Source organism: Felis catus, chromosome C2 (assembly GCF_018350175.1).
Source record: "Felis catus isolate Fca126 chromosome C2, F.catus_Fca126_mat1.0, whole genome shotgun sequence".
Lineage (NCBI taxonomy): Eukaryota > Metazoa > Chordata > Mammalia > Carnivora > Felidae > Felis > Felis catus.
This window is the reverse complement of record NC_058376.1, coordinates 158,079,930-158,094,086: the sequence shown is the minus strand read 5'-3', so window position 1 is coordinate 158,094,086 and position 14,157 is coordinate 158,079,930. Positions and strand designations below refer to the sequence as shown.

Below are 14,157 nucleotides of genomic sequence, written 5' to 3'. Positions count from 1 at the left end.
TTAAATTGATTTCCAGGATATACTGTTTTAGTGAAAAAAGCAAAGTTGAAGAGAGCATTTATTGTATGATACACTTTATGTAAGAAAGAATTAAACATAACAAAATATATATATGTATCTACACATTATAAGAAGGACAAACCAGAAACTAAAATACTGGCTACCTTGAGTAGGTGGAAAACAGGTAAAAAGAAGGAATGGAAATAGGGCATTAGGGGTAAGGAGAACCAACACTTTTCATTGCATACATTTTAGTACAGCTTTGACTCTTAGAACAAACAGTAATGTTTCATATACCTCCTTAAATAATTAAAACCAGGATTTGGAAGAACTCAAAATATAAAACAAACAGTAATGAATAACCTCAATGTTCTACAAATGAATAACCACACTGAAAGGAGTGAGGAAAAAAAGAACTAACCTAAGTAACTGAGGAAATAATTTTTTTGGCTGAATACTATAAGACTAAAGAAAAAAAATAACTTTATACTAATACCATACTCTAAATAAATTTTTTTTTCACAGGGGTATGGGTTAGCAGTTCTGACACCACTTTATGTGGATAGGATGGATAAATGACTAAACATATTATTCATAATGAAAGTCAGGTTTCTTACTGTCAGAAAGAATTTATAAATAAGAAAAAGGGAAGGCTAAAATAAACCTGTGGTGTTGGATTAGAATCAAGCTGTCAGTATGAACTCATGTTTTTTAAATATACGTACAAAGAGAAAAATTTGTTTTTTGTGTATATATGTATATGTCTATATATATATAGGCACACATATATTTCCTATGTGTATTTTTATTTACATATTTTGTTTACACATTTGCATGCATATATTTCCTAGCCCTGTCCACTCAGAAGCCCTGGCTGCAGTTATGCTCCTGTAGCAATGATCAGATCTTGGTCTTCGAATACCACTCTCCCATAAAAGGAACCAAAGCTCCTTGGAGAAGCTCCTTGGTTGCTGCCAATGTTGCAGGAGGAAAAACAGAAGATGACACTTAAAGCAACTTTATGGCTCCAAAAAATAAGAAAATGGTAGAAAAATGAACAGAATGTGATGGAAGGATACAGGAACTACCCTGAAGCACTTCCCAAAAGTCAAATCTGGAATAATTTGAGCAACAAAATAATAATAGTATTAGATCATATATAACCCCTAAAATAAAATAAATATACATGAGCTCATACTGATATAAATAAATGAAGAAATAAATGAAGAAGGGGCAACTCTCCTTTACTCAAAATTCCAATTAAAAAAATGTAGAAGAAATAGGGAAAATACAAAATCACCATGGGGCAAATACCACAGTAGTAACCTCCAGGAAAGATCCCCTGATGAATCCTAAAATTAATGTGTAAAGGTTTGAGGAGGAACCAGATAATGTATAATGTTAAAGTCTCTTCCCCCAAATATTAATTACAAAGGGGCAAAGAGTATCTTTACATGCAGAAACCTGGCAGTTAACACTGTTTTTACTAAGTTATCAAGGTTAACTTATCTAAAATGTATTGGCACCATGTACCTCCTATGAGGATGCACTGAGACGTGTAGTTAATTGGGTTTTACAGTAGTGATTTCCTGGTTTTGATAACTGCACCATTACTATGTAGGATATTAACATGAAGGGAAGCTAGATGAAGGGTTCATGGGAAGTCTCTATACTAATTTTTGCAACATTTCTATAAGTCTAAAATTATTTCAAAATAAAAAAATTTACTCATTAAATGTATGTTAAATGTCCTAGATTATAGACACACCTACATTCTCACTGATATCCTGAAAGTAAATGTTAGAAGTTTTTTCTAGCAGCCTTATCTACTGAAAGTGAAAACCTTCCAAATGAACTATAAACTACCTAATTAAAAACTGTAATAAAATCAAAGTATGAGTGTCTATTGAAACGCATTTCCCTAGGCCAGAAAAGGGTAATTATTTCAACAGGTGTCAGGAAAATACAAATATAAAATAATATTAATTTTTTTTTCCTTCTGCATTGAGGCTGCATCCACATCCCCAACCATAAACTGTACCTTTTAACTACTGAGTTATTTTCCTAGTCTGTCCTTCATCAAATAGGTCACCAATGTTAATTCCTCTTAAAAATACTAGATAATTCTTTTGAAGTGGGAGCATACGAAGTAGTAGAGTATTTAAGGATACAATTTTCAAAATTAGGGGCTGTAAAATAAACTACAAAAATATTTGTGGGATTGTGTCAATTTGAAAATTTGAAAACTAAGGCTGGTTTGTTCTGGAGTCTTCCTATATCAAGCGATCCTTTTCCCAATCAGTGCCTGAAGGGTTGAGTTGTATAGCTGTTCTGGGTACCAGGGTACTACTGCTTCTTTTGAACATGGACGCGCACACTTCCCTTGTGCCAGATACTACTCAATCTGGCAGAAGACTAACATCTGCTAGCCATTTCAGCTCTGTCATAGCTGCCAGTGTCCAAAAAGCCAACTTGTTAGCATGTGGATCAGAAGAGGAATGACTTAATGTTCTGAAGAAAACATCGATGTACTCTAGTTATTATAAATGGATTTAATCCCAGAACTCTATGCTAGACATTCTTCTCACAAAAATTTATTTCCTAAGTAGTCCCAACACTTTATGTAGCCTGAAGAGTATTATAATTTTTATAGACAACATAAATTGCAATTATCATTAGTTAAAGAAATGAAACAACTCCCAGAACTTGAAGAAGTCAAATGTATCTTCAATGCTGGTGCTTCAAGGGACGTCCTATTACTTAGTAGAATCACTGCAATTCCCTATCTGTGTACCATGACATCCAGGGCACTACAGCAAATGCATAGGAGCCTCACAGGTTATTTAAAATTTTTAAGAACCTTCTGTCAGATATCATAAAATTACTACTATTAACTTGTTTGCATCTAACTACGTAATAAATGTGACTATTAATGTACTTCTTTTGGCCTACGGACACTATGAACCAAGGAAGGCAAAAGCTCTGTATTAGAAAATAATGAGAAAGGAGATGACAACAGCTGTGGAAGCTGTATGAAGGAACTTTCTAGGCATTCTCAAGGACTTTGGTGGTTAATACCATTTGTATTCTATCAACTATGATTTCATTCAAAAGTCACAGTTCTTTTAAACACAATGTGTAATACTTTCTCTATGTATATAACGGTTTACTTAAAATTTCTGTAAAAGTCAAGGCTTTCCTTTTTCTCAATACAGGTATATTATGATACTGCTCATAATTATCATAGGTTTCCAAATAAAAAAGTCTTGGGAGTCCTATGAGCCACATAGAGAAACTGAACAAGTGAGAGACAGATGAAGAAGGGGATTAAAGTATTTTATTATAGCTAACATGAAAAGAAGTGAAAGAAAATAAAGAATTAACGCAATTTATATACATAAAAGAGAGTGCAGTAAGTGTAATTAAGTAAGTTCTGAAACAAAGGATAAGAGATTCCTTTTACACTTGATGTGCAGGCATGGAGATGAATGAGGTACTGACAAAGATTTGGTGAGGCTGGTCAGAAGGGCTGTCTAGAGGCAGCCCGACTAATGACGATGTGACTAGGACAGAGCCAAGAGATGGGAGAAGGGCTTATGGTGGGTAACTACCCAGGTGTTTGAACAGTGGTAAGTAAGTGCTTTCCTTTCATCCTTTGTAAGTCCATAAGTATATATATTTAAATATATAAATATATAGAAAAAATATATATATAAATATAAAATTTAACCTTAATTATAATGACTTTTCTCACCTGGATTTCATTTCCAGAACTGCAGTTATTTCTTGTTGGGAAGCCTGTAGTTGGTATAAGAGCTTGATGATATAGTTAAAGTGTTCTGGGTCAAACACCATCCCAACTTCAACAAACTGTAGAAGACAAAAAAAAAAAAAAAAAAAAAAGAAAAAAAGAAAAGGAATCATTTTTATACAAATATGAAAAAGTTAAAAACCAGTATGTAACAATTAGGAGACTGGTGGACAAAATGAAATAAGCAGACAAGCAGAATTAAAATTCACTTAAAAAGTCTGATGCATATTTTCTTCCAATATTTGAGAACCAAAATTAGACACCCTACTTTAAGAATTTAAAGTGAAAATGAAAATAATTCTTTAATTCAAAACTTGAATATTCTTTCTGTTTTTCAAGTTATCTCAATGAATTTATCGTCCGTACATCTTGTTTTGTACTCATTTCATCTTTAGCATAGCACTGGTGTTTATACCTTATCCCAGATTGTAAACTTCCTGAGAAGTATCAAACCGAGCTTTTCTACAACTATTAGTGGTAATCAGTAATTTCTGGTTCAAAAAATTTCTAGGCAGGTAATTCTGTCAAGTTTTGTAAAGTGGAACTAGAGGCATTCACTGAAATATCCGTACATCTGCTAGAGTGGTTCCAATGCTGCTCCTTAAAGAAAATGCAGGCTTTCTTGCAGTTAGCCTATTCTGAAATGGATGGCCATGCAGTGCTAAATACCAGTAAGCATCCAAAAGTACAAATTTTAACATATTTTTAGGAAGCCATGAAAATTATTTTTCTTTTTGTTTAGTGTCAAATATAAAATTAATTCCTAACCTCCATGTTTTTCCCTATCTACTTCCTTTGTTTCGGTCATGATTTTCTATTTATATATTGATTTGCATATTTATTTTTGTTATAAATGACCTCAAATCTTTTTGATGAAGAGAGTTTTCTTTAATCATTTTTAAGGTATAAAGATGACTTCACAACTTAAAAAGAAGTCACCTGGAGTGCTTGTAATGATTTATTTATTTCAAGAGAAAAAGAACATTTCTGAAAAACAGAATTCTTTGGCATCAATAATGTGGATAAAAGGTGCTTTAAGAGTGTTAGTGGAAAGAATTATTTTCTTGGTTAGTCACTATCAGAGAATAAAAGAGATAAAATAAAGCATACCTTACGAAATATATCAATTAAAGCAGGTACAGCATTCCTTAATTTCATAGTTGCCACATGCTCAAATATTTTTAGTAATATTTTCAGAGCAGGCTGGATAAAACAAAAAAAATTACACTCATTTTCATGTCTTCTTTCTGTACACCTTAAGTTTCTCAAATTCGTTTATGCTGAAAAACACAAGTGTTCTCTAGGAAGTATTCGACAACACAGAAATTTAACTGCTAAATTATACAAACAAGAAACATAACAGAGAAGTTCACATATGAGTTAGAAAGTATATATTTTTAGGTTACTTACCAGCATTTTAACCATTATGCTGAGGTTCACTACCTGAAATACTTCTTTCAATAAACAGTGTTTGAGTAAAGAATTTAGAAGGTCATTTAGCACTTGTAAATCAAAGTGTATACCTGGAGGAAACTTTCTGTAGTACTCCATAAACATGTTTACTAAAACAAACAAACAAAACATAAAAGTCATGTGCTGATTTTAAGATATTTATCTTTCCTAAATTAGGCAAATTTTCTATATTTAAAAATCAAGTAGTATAAATTTATTTTCTTGAAAGGTACATTTCCACATCAGAAATATTTGATGAAAGTAAATTAAAGCAGAAGTTAATAACCACACAACATTTGAAATCAACGAGGCATACTAGGCACTAGACTGGGAGCTAACTCAATGTGCTAACCACACGAAATATGTCGAAGTTACCTCATATACCATGGTCTCAATATGAACTCTGAGGGAGCCATGCTCTCAGGGAGTCTTCAGGCCTGGCCTAGTCATGTATGAGAAACTGTGTAATTGGGGGTGGATGTAGACTATTCTGACACACACAAGAATGTCATTTTAACCCCACCAACATGTTAATCCTAAGGATAGTTTTTTTATTCCAGTTTATGATTATGAACATTCTACTAAAAAGTACAGATTAATTTCCTTTGACAAAGTAACTTCTTAATGTCAATTCCTTAATCTATTTTCTATACAACACTTAACCATTACAAATTTTCCCCATTAATTTTAGGGATCATTCATTCATTATTTTTTCCCAATTTCAAAATTTCATAGGTCAAAATCTATACACCTTAGCTGAAACTGCCTTAAAAAAATTACTTTGGGCTTTACTTTTGTGTAATTATTTCTGCCCAAAATACTTATTACTATCTGGATCACTTGGTGATGCTTGGGGAAGTCAATAACTACTGATAAAGTTCAATAGCATAATAGCATAAGAAGAAAAAATAATTGTTGAAGTTACAATAACCTTTAACAACCTTAATACAATATAATAACATTCAGGTTTTCTTTTAAAAAAATTTTTTTTTCTTAATGTTTATTTTTGAGAGAGAGAGAGAGAGAGAGAGAGAGAGAGAGAGAGAAAGAGAGGGAGGGACAGGGAGGGGCAGAGAGAGAGCGAGACAGAATCTGAAGTAGCTCCAGGCTCTGAGCCATGAGCACAGAGACTGACGTGGGGCTCCAACCCAGGAACCATGAGATCATGACCTAAGCCAAAATCAGATGTTTAACTGACTGAGCCACCCAGGTGCCCCAACATTCAGGTTTTCTTAAAGCGTCTTTATATACAATTGTTTTTCCTGGGCACATACAAATGAGTTCTTCCTTATATTCATTTTGCAGTATCTGCATAGTTGCCTTCTTAGCAGGTAACATGGGAAATTCAGAGTGCTTGCTATTATCATTTATTAATAAAACTGGAACTGCATGTTTAAAAAAAGAGGGGTGCCTGGGTGGCTCAGTTAAGCGTCCGATTCGTGATTTCTGCTCAGGTTATGATTTCACAGTTTGTCGGATCGAGCTCTGTGTCAGGCTCCGAGGTATGGAGAGGCGATTGATAATTCTTGGCATTTTCTCTCTCTCCTCTGCTCTCTCTCCTCACCAACACCATCCCCATCCGCCCCACCGCCCTCGGGAACATGGGCACTCTCTCTCAAAATAAATAAACTAAAAAAAAAAAGATAGTTGGAAAAAATTTGTTAATGTTTAAGTAGTCCACTAAATGACACGAAGCCCTCCTTCTTTTGTCATGAACTACTTTTAAATTTTAAAATATTAATATAACTTCTCTTTTTAAAATAATCTCTCCTGGTTAAACTGTTGGGTGACAAAAGTTTAAAAATTGTGATGGCTTTTGACACAACCTGCTACATTGCTTGCCCCCCCCCCCCAATTTTTCATTGTGATAAAATACACATAATATAAAATTTACCACCTTCATTATTTTTTAATGTTTATTTATTTTTGAGACAGAGAGAAAGACTCAGAGTGTGAGCAGTGGAGGGGCAGAGAGAGAAAGGGAGACACAGAATCAGAAGCAGGCTCCAGGCTTCGAGCTGTCAGCACAGGGCCCAATGCAGGGCTTGAACTCACAAACCATGAGATCATGACCTGAGCCAAAGTCAGACGCTTAACCAACTGAGCCCCAACCAACCCAGGCGCCCCACCATCTTCATTATTTTGAAGTGTACCGTTCAGTGGTATTAAATACATTCAAAATGTTCATCCATCTCCATGAAATTTTTTCATCTTATAAAACTGAAACTCTACACTCATTAAACGACAATTCTCCCTTTTCACCTCCTCCTAGCCCCCCACAACCAGCACTCTACTTTCCGTCTCTATGATTTTGACTACTCGAACTTCGTCACATAAATAGAATCACACAGTATTTGTCTCTTTGTGATGGACTGACTTCACTTAGCATAATGACCTCAAGGTTCATCCATCCATGTTGTAGCATGTGTTAGAATTTCCTCTTTTTAAGGCTGGATAATATTCTGTATGTATATACCACATTTTCCTAATCTATTAATCTGTCATGAATACTTGGGTTTCTTTACATTTTAGCTATTATAAATAATGCTGTTGGGGCGCCTGGGTGGCGCAGTCGGTTAAGCGTCCGACTTCAGCCACGTCACGATCTCGCGGTCCGTGAGTTCGAGCCCCGCGTCAGGCTCTGGGCTGATGGCTCGGAGCCTGGAGCCTGTTTCCGATTCTGTGTCTCCCTCTCTCTCTGCCCCTCCCCCATTCATGCTCTGTCTCTCTCTGTCCCCAAAATAAATAAACGTTGAAAAAAAAAATTATAAATAATGCTGTTATGAACATGACTGTACAAGTATCTTTTGAGACTCTGCTGTTAGTTCTTTTGCGTATATACCTAGAAGAATTGCTGGGTCATATGGTAATTCTATTTTTAAGTTTCTGAAGAACTGCCATACTATTTTCTATAGTGTGTGTACTATTTTACATTCTCACCAATGGTGCACAAGATTTCCAATTTCTATATATCCTAACATTTTATTTGATAGTAACCATCCTAATGGGTGTGAGGTGGTGTCACATGTAGTTTTATGTGCCCTTCCCTAATGACGTTAAGCATCTTTTTATGTGCTTATTGGCCATTTGTACATCTTCTTGGGAAAAACGTATATTGAAGTACTTTACCTATTTTTCAATCAGGTTGCTTTTTTTTTGCTGTTGAGTTTTAGGAGTTCTCTATATATTCTAGATACTAATCCATTGTTAGATATATGATTTGCCAATATCTTCTCCCATTCTGTGGGTTGCTGTTTTACTTTAGATACTGTAGGTTAATGCACAAATTTTTAAAATTTTCATAAAGTCCAATTTGTTTATTTTTCTTTTGTTGTCTGTGTTTTTGGTGTCATACCTGAGAAATTACTGTGAAACCAATACTGTGGAGCTTTTGCCCTTAAGACTTCCAAGAGCTTTATTTTTGTACATTTTGTACATTAAGGTCTTTGATCCATTTTGAATTAATTTTTGTATATAGTGTTAGGTAAGGGTTTAATTTTATACTTTTGCATGTTGGATAGCCAGCATTCCCAGCACCATTTGTTGAAACAAACTATCCTTTCCCCATGAAGTAGTATTGGCACCACTGTCTAAAATCATTTGACCGTATCCATGAGGGTTTATGTTTGGGCTTTCTATTCTATTCCATTGGTTTTGTCTTTATGCCAGTACTACAGTTTTTGATTACTGTAGCTTTGTAGGAAGCTTTCAAGTCAGAAGTTTGATTCCTCAAGTTTTATTCTTTTTCAAGATTGCTCTTCGATATGTGGAGTTTAGGAAACAAAACAGATGAACATAAGGGAAGGGAAAGAAAAATAAGATAAAAACAGAGAGGGAGGTAAACCATAAGAGACTCCTAAATAGAAAGAACAATCTGAGGGTCGCTGGAGGCGAGCTGTGTGGGGTGATGGGCTAAGTAGGTAATGGGTATTAACGAGGGCACTTGTTGGATTGAGCCCTGGGTGCTGTATATAAGTGATGAATCACTGGGTTCTACTCTGGAAACGAATACTACACCAGTAAATCAATACTATGTTAACTAACTTGAATTTAAATAATAAATTTAAAAAAAAACTTGAAAAAAATGAAAATAAAAAATTGTTTTGGTATTCCTTATAATATATAGGTTTTTCTATTTCTGCAGACAAATGTCATTGGGATTTTGATAGGGACTGCGCTGAATTTTAACAATATTAAGTCTTCCAATCTGTGAACATGGAATGTGTTTCCACTAGTTTAGGCCTTCTTTAATTTCTTTCAGCAATGCTTTGTAGATTTCATTAGACAAGGCTTTCACTTCCTTGGTTAACTCCTAAATATTTTATTATTTTTGATGCTGTTGTAATTGAAATGTTTTTATAGTTTCCTTTTCAGATTGCTCAAAAATGCAACTGATTTTTGCATGTTGATTCTATATCCTACTTTGCTGAATTCATATTTTAGTTCTTATAGGGTTTTTTTTTTTTTTGGTGTCAAATTTTTAGTACTTCTACATATAAGATCATATCACTTGCAAGCAGAGATAATTTTACTTCTTCCTTTCCAAAATGGATGCATTTCATTTCCTTGCCTTGCCTAATTACTCTGGCTAGACTATGCTGAACAGAAGTGATGAAAGTAGGTATCCTTGCCTTTGTTCCTGATCTTAAGGGAAAGAGTTTTCAGTCTTTCACCATTGAGCATGATATTTACAATAGGTTTTTTATATACAGGTTTCCCTCATTCTCTGTAAGTTTGCTTTATCCACTTTACTTTTATGAAAGTCTTAGCTTAGTGTGCCTACCTTGTTTTATTGTACTTTGCTTTACTGTACTTTGCAGACACTGCATTTTTTTACAAATTAAAGATTTGTGGGAACCCTACATCAAGTAAACCTATTGGCACAATTTTTCCGATAGCACTTGCTCATTTTATGTCTGTGTGTCACCTTTTGGTAATTCTTGAAATATTTCAAACTTTTTCATTATTACGTCTGTTGTGGTGACCTGTGATCAGTGTTTAGGACTAATGGAGGGCTTAGATGATGGTTAGAATTTTTTAGCAATAAAGTTTAACTAAGGTTCATATGCACATTGTTTTTTCCTATTACACACTTAACAGACTATAATATATAAATTTTATATTTACCAGGAAACAAAAAATTCATCTGACTTATTTTTTCTATATTCATTTTATTGCAGTGGTCTGGAACAGAACTCACAACATCTCTGAGGTATGCCTGTACCTATTTTCACTAACAGAGAAACCTAAAGAGGATTTTCATTTCTACAAAATGGTAACTGCTTCTCCACTTTATGTCACTTTGGCTTATGAAAGGTTTCCTAAGAACACTTTACTTTCAGATAGTGGGAGAAACTTATACAGCTTTTACATCAGTCTCCTCTTATTCCCAGTTTTTTGGAGTGTTTTTATCATGAAAGAATGTTGAATTTTACCACATGCTTTTTCTGCATCAATTGAAAGGAATATGTGGTTTTTCTTTTTCATTCTGTTAATGTGGTGTATTACTTTGATTTTGTATGTTGAACTATCCTTGCAATTCCAAGAATAAAATCCCACTTGGTCATGGTGTATAATCCTCTGAATGTGCTGCTGACTTTGGTCTGCTAGTATTCTGTTGAGGAATTTTTATCAGTTTCATAAAGGATACTGATTTGTAGTTTTCTTTAGTGTCTTTGCTTTGCTCGCTATCAAAATAATGACTAACTCAACCTCATAGAATGAGTAAGCACGTGTTCCCTCCTCTTCAACTTTCTGGGAAAGATTGAGAATAACTGCTATTGGTTCTTTTTTTTCTTTACACTTATTTATTTTGAGAGAGAGAGAGAGAAAGTGCACACGTGGAGAGAGAAGGAGAGGGAGACCGGGTATCCAAAGCAGGCTCTGTGCTGACAGCAGAGAGCTTGATGCATGGCTTGAACCCACAAACCACCAGATCATGACCTGAGCTGAAGTCAGCTGCTTAACTGACTGAGCCACCCAGGCGTCCTGGTATTAGCTCTTTTCTAAATGTTTGGTAAAACTCACAAATGAAGCCATTGGGTGCAGGGATTATGTCAGGAGCCTTCTGATTACTGATTTAATCCCCTTACTAGTTATAGGTCTATTTGGATTTTGACATCACTTAGTCTTGGCAGGTTTTGGGTTTCTAGGAATTCGTTCATCTAGTTTTGTGTACAATTATTCATAGTATTCTTTTATAATTGTTTTTTATTTTCTGTAGAATCATTAACGTCTTTCAGTTTTTATTTTAGTAACTTGAATATTCCTTTTTTCTTAGTCAATCTAGCTAAAGATTTGTTCATTTTGATGGTTTAAGAACCAACTTTCAGTTTCACTGATTTTCTTTCTCATTGTTTTTCTATTCTCTATTCCCTTTATCTCTGCTGTAAGTTTTATCATTTCCTTCCTTCTGCTAGCTTTGGGTTTAGTTTGTTTTTCTTTCTCTAGTTTCTTAAGTTGTAAAGGTAGGTTGTTGATTTAAGATCTTTCTTGTTTCTTAATGTAAGCCTTTAAAGCCTTAAACTTCCTTCTTAGCAGCACATTCACTGCATCCCATACGTTTTGGTATGTTCTGCTTCATCTTCATTTGTCTCTAAGTTTTTTCTAATTTCTCCTTTGATATACCTGTTCAACTTCCACCATTTTGTGAATTTTCCAGTTTTCCTTCTGTTACTGATTTCTAATTTTATCCTATTGTAGTCACAGAAGACACTTTGTGCAATATGTATCTTTCAAAATCTGTTGAGACTTAATTTGTGGCCTAACATATTGTCTATCCTGGAAAATGTCCTATGTGTTCACAAAAAGAATGTGTATGCTATTGTTATTGGGTAAAATATTCTGTATATGTCTGTTAGACCTATTTGGTATATTGTGTCAAGGGCTCTTTTATCAGGTTGCTCAATACATTATTGTGAATTGGATACTGAAATCTCTATTATTGGAAAACTGTCTCTAATTCTGTCAATTTTTGCTTTATAGATTTTGATGGTCTGTCTTTAGGTATATAAATGTTTATAACTATTGTATCTTCTTACTATATTGAAACTTTTATTACTATATAATGTGTGAACTTAAGGTATACTCAGGTCTTTTCTGAGCCTTTCCCATGCATAGTCACTTTTTAGTTTTCTCCATAAATGGATACAGCAGTTGTTTTTGAATATTCTAGCCTCTAATTGTTCCCGTAAAGGAAAAAAGAGAAAACTGAAAGGGAGGATAAAAAAAAAGGTTGCTAGCTCTTTAAATCCTCTGGAAGTCACTAGCAGGAAGGAGAGGGGCTTGCAACAATGGGGAAAAGTGCAGTAAGAGCTGCCCATCCCTTTGCACCTGTGATTAGAAGCAGCAATCAGCAATCTAAGTGTAGATCCCTGATAATTTGGGGGACAGCATCTTTCTTCCCCACTCTGGCTCTCACAAGCTGTGTGCAAACTGCTCCAGGAAGTCATGTGCAGCTGCCCATTAAATGGCTCTGATGAGGCATGGGCAGTTGTTACTGTGCTAAGAGCTGAAATGGACTGAAATTAACTCCAATTTATCCCTCAAGTCTTCTCATAGAAGTTGCAAACCTTCAATAGGCTCTGGAGTTCTAAAACAGTTGTACCAGATTCTGCCAGTGCAGTTGTTATCTAGGTGGGAAGACAGATACATACACACACACACACACACACACACACACACACACACACACACACATCAAAGAAAGACAATGGCAGTGTTCTATAATAACGGAGCATAAAGAGAACAACTAAATGTAATGACTGATCCTGATCTGGAGGGGAAAATGATGTAAGGACATTATGGGTTAACTGACAGAATTTGAATACAAATGTAGATTAGACAAAAGTATTGTACCCAATGTTAAATTTACTGAGTTGATAAATGTGCCATGGTTACATAAGAGGATATCCTGGAAATATACACTGAAGTATTTAGGAGTAAAAAGCCATGATGCATGTAACCTACTTTTGGATGGTTCAGGGAAAAAAATGTTGTGTGTGCATGTATACCACACACATGCATATAAGGAGAGAAGGAGAGGGGGATAGAGAGAATGAGTGCAAACATTAAAGTAAGGATATGTGGGTATTCTTTGTATTATTTTAAGTTTTGCAACTTCCTGGAAATTTGAAATTATTTCTAAGTAAAACATTCAAAAATCACTTCCAGAAAGAGAATTTTATGTGTAAAATCAAATATAAAATATATAAAAGAGGACCTATGGATAAATAGGGGATGAGGAGTCCTACCCACTCGGTAACTTCCCCTGTGTACCAATGTAGGTTCTCTGTAGAGCCTGAGCAGTTAGACCTACACCTTATACCTGTGGTATTCGTTTCTCTTTCTAAAAAGGTATCTAGTTATCCTAACATCATTCATTAAATGAGTCTTCTCTTACCAAACTCTCTGGTCTTTCTAAATATTAAAATTCTTTATATGTAATATTGGTTCTATTCTGAGCTATCTGTTCTGTTCCACTGATCTAAGTTTCTGTTTTCACACCAAACATAATTTCCACAGGTTCTTACCAACTTTCATTCATTATAGGTCTTTATTTTTGTTCTCTGTATTTGTTGATTTTTATTTATTTGTTAATTATTATTATCTTTTTTACATTCTAATAAGCCAAGAGCTTTATTGAAGCAGTAGGCACTTTACAATGAACCCAAGAGAGCCCCATCTTCCCAGGGATGTCTGTACAAATCCTGGAAGTTTTACTACTTCAAAAAAACAAGGCTCTGCCTTTTACCACAGCCCTTGGATCTGTACCTGCTCAGTCCCTCCTCCATTTTAAATAGGCAGAGCACACATGTACACCTGGCCAAGATGCGCCAGCCACTCCAGCAGGCAGTTACAACATCAGTTCTGTGTTACTTGCGGACAAAGGCATA

At 34.7% G+C, this 14,157-nt stretch overlaps 1 protein-coding gene across 8 annotated transcripts in view; it reads right to left on the bottom strand.

Annotated features, from left to right (window-relative positions):
* The window catches only part of TOPAZ1 (testis and ovary specific TOPAZ 1), a 102,630-nt gene that overhangs the window by 48,692 nt on the left and 39,781 nt on the right, over positions 1-14,157 (bottom strand). For all 8 annotated transcript variants that reach the window (XM_045037984.1, XM_045037981.1, XM_045037979.1 and 5 more), the window contains 3 exons: positions 5,222-5,373; positions 4,922-5,014; positions 3,755-3,870 (listed from right to left, as the gene is read on the bottom strand). In XM_045037984.1, the coding sequence (XP_044893919.1) occupies positions 3,755-3,870; positions 4,922-5,014; positions 5,222-5,373 (361 nt within the window). The remainder of the gene's footprint in view (positions 1-3,754; positions 3,871-4,921; positions 5,015-5,221; positions 5,374-14,157) is intronic.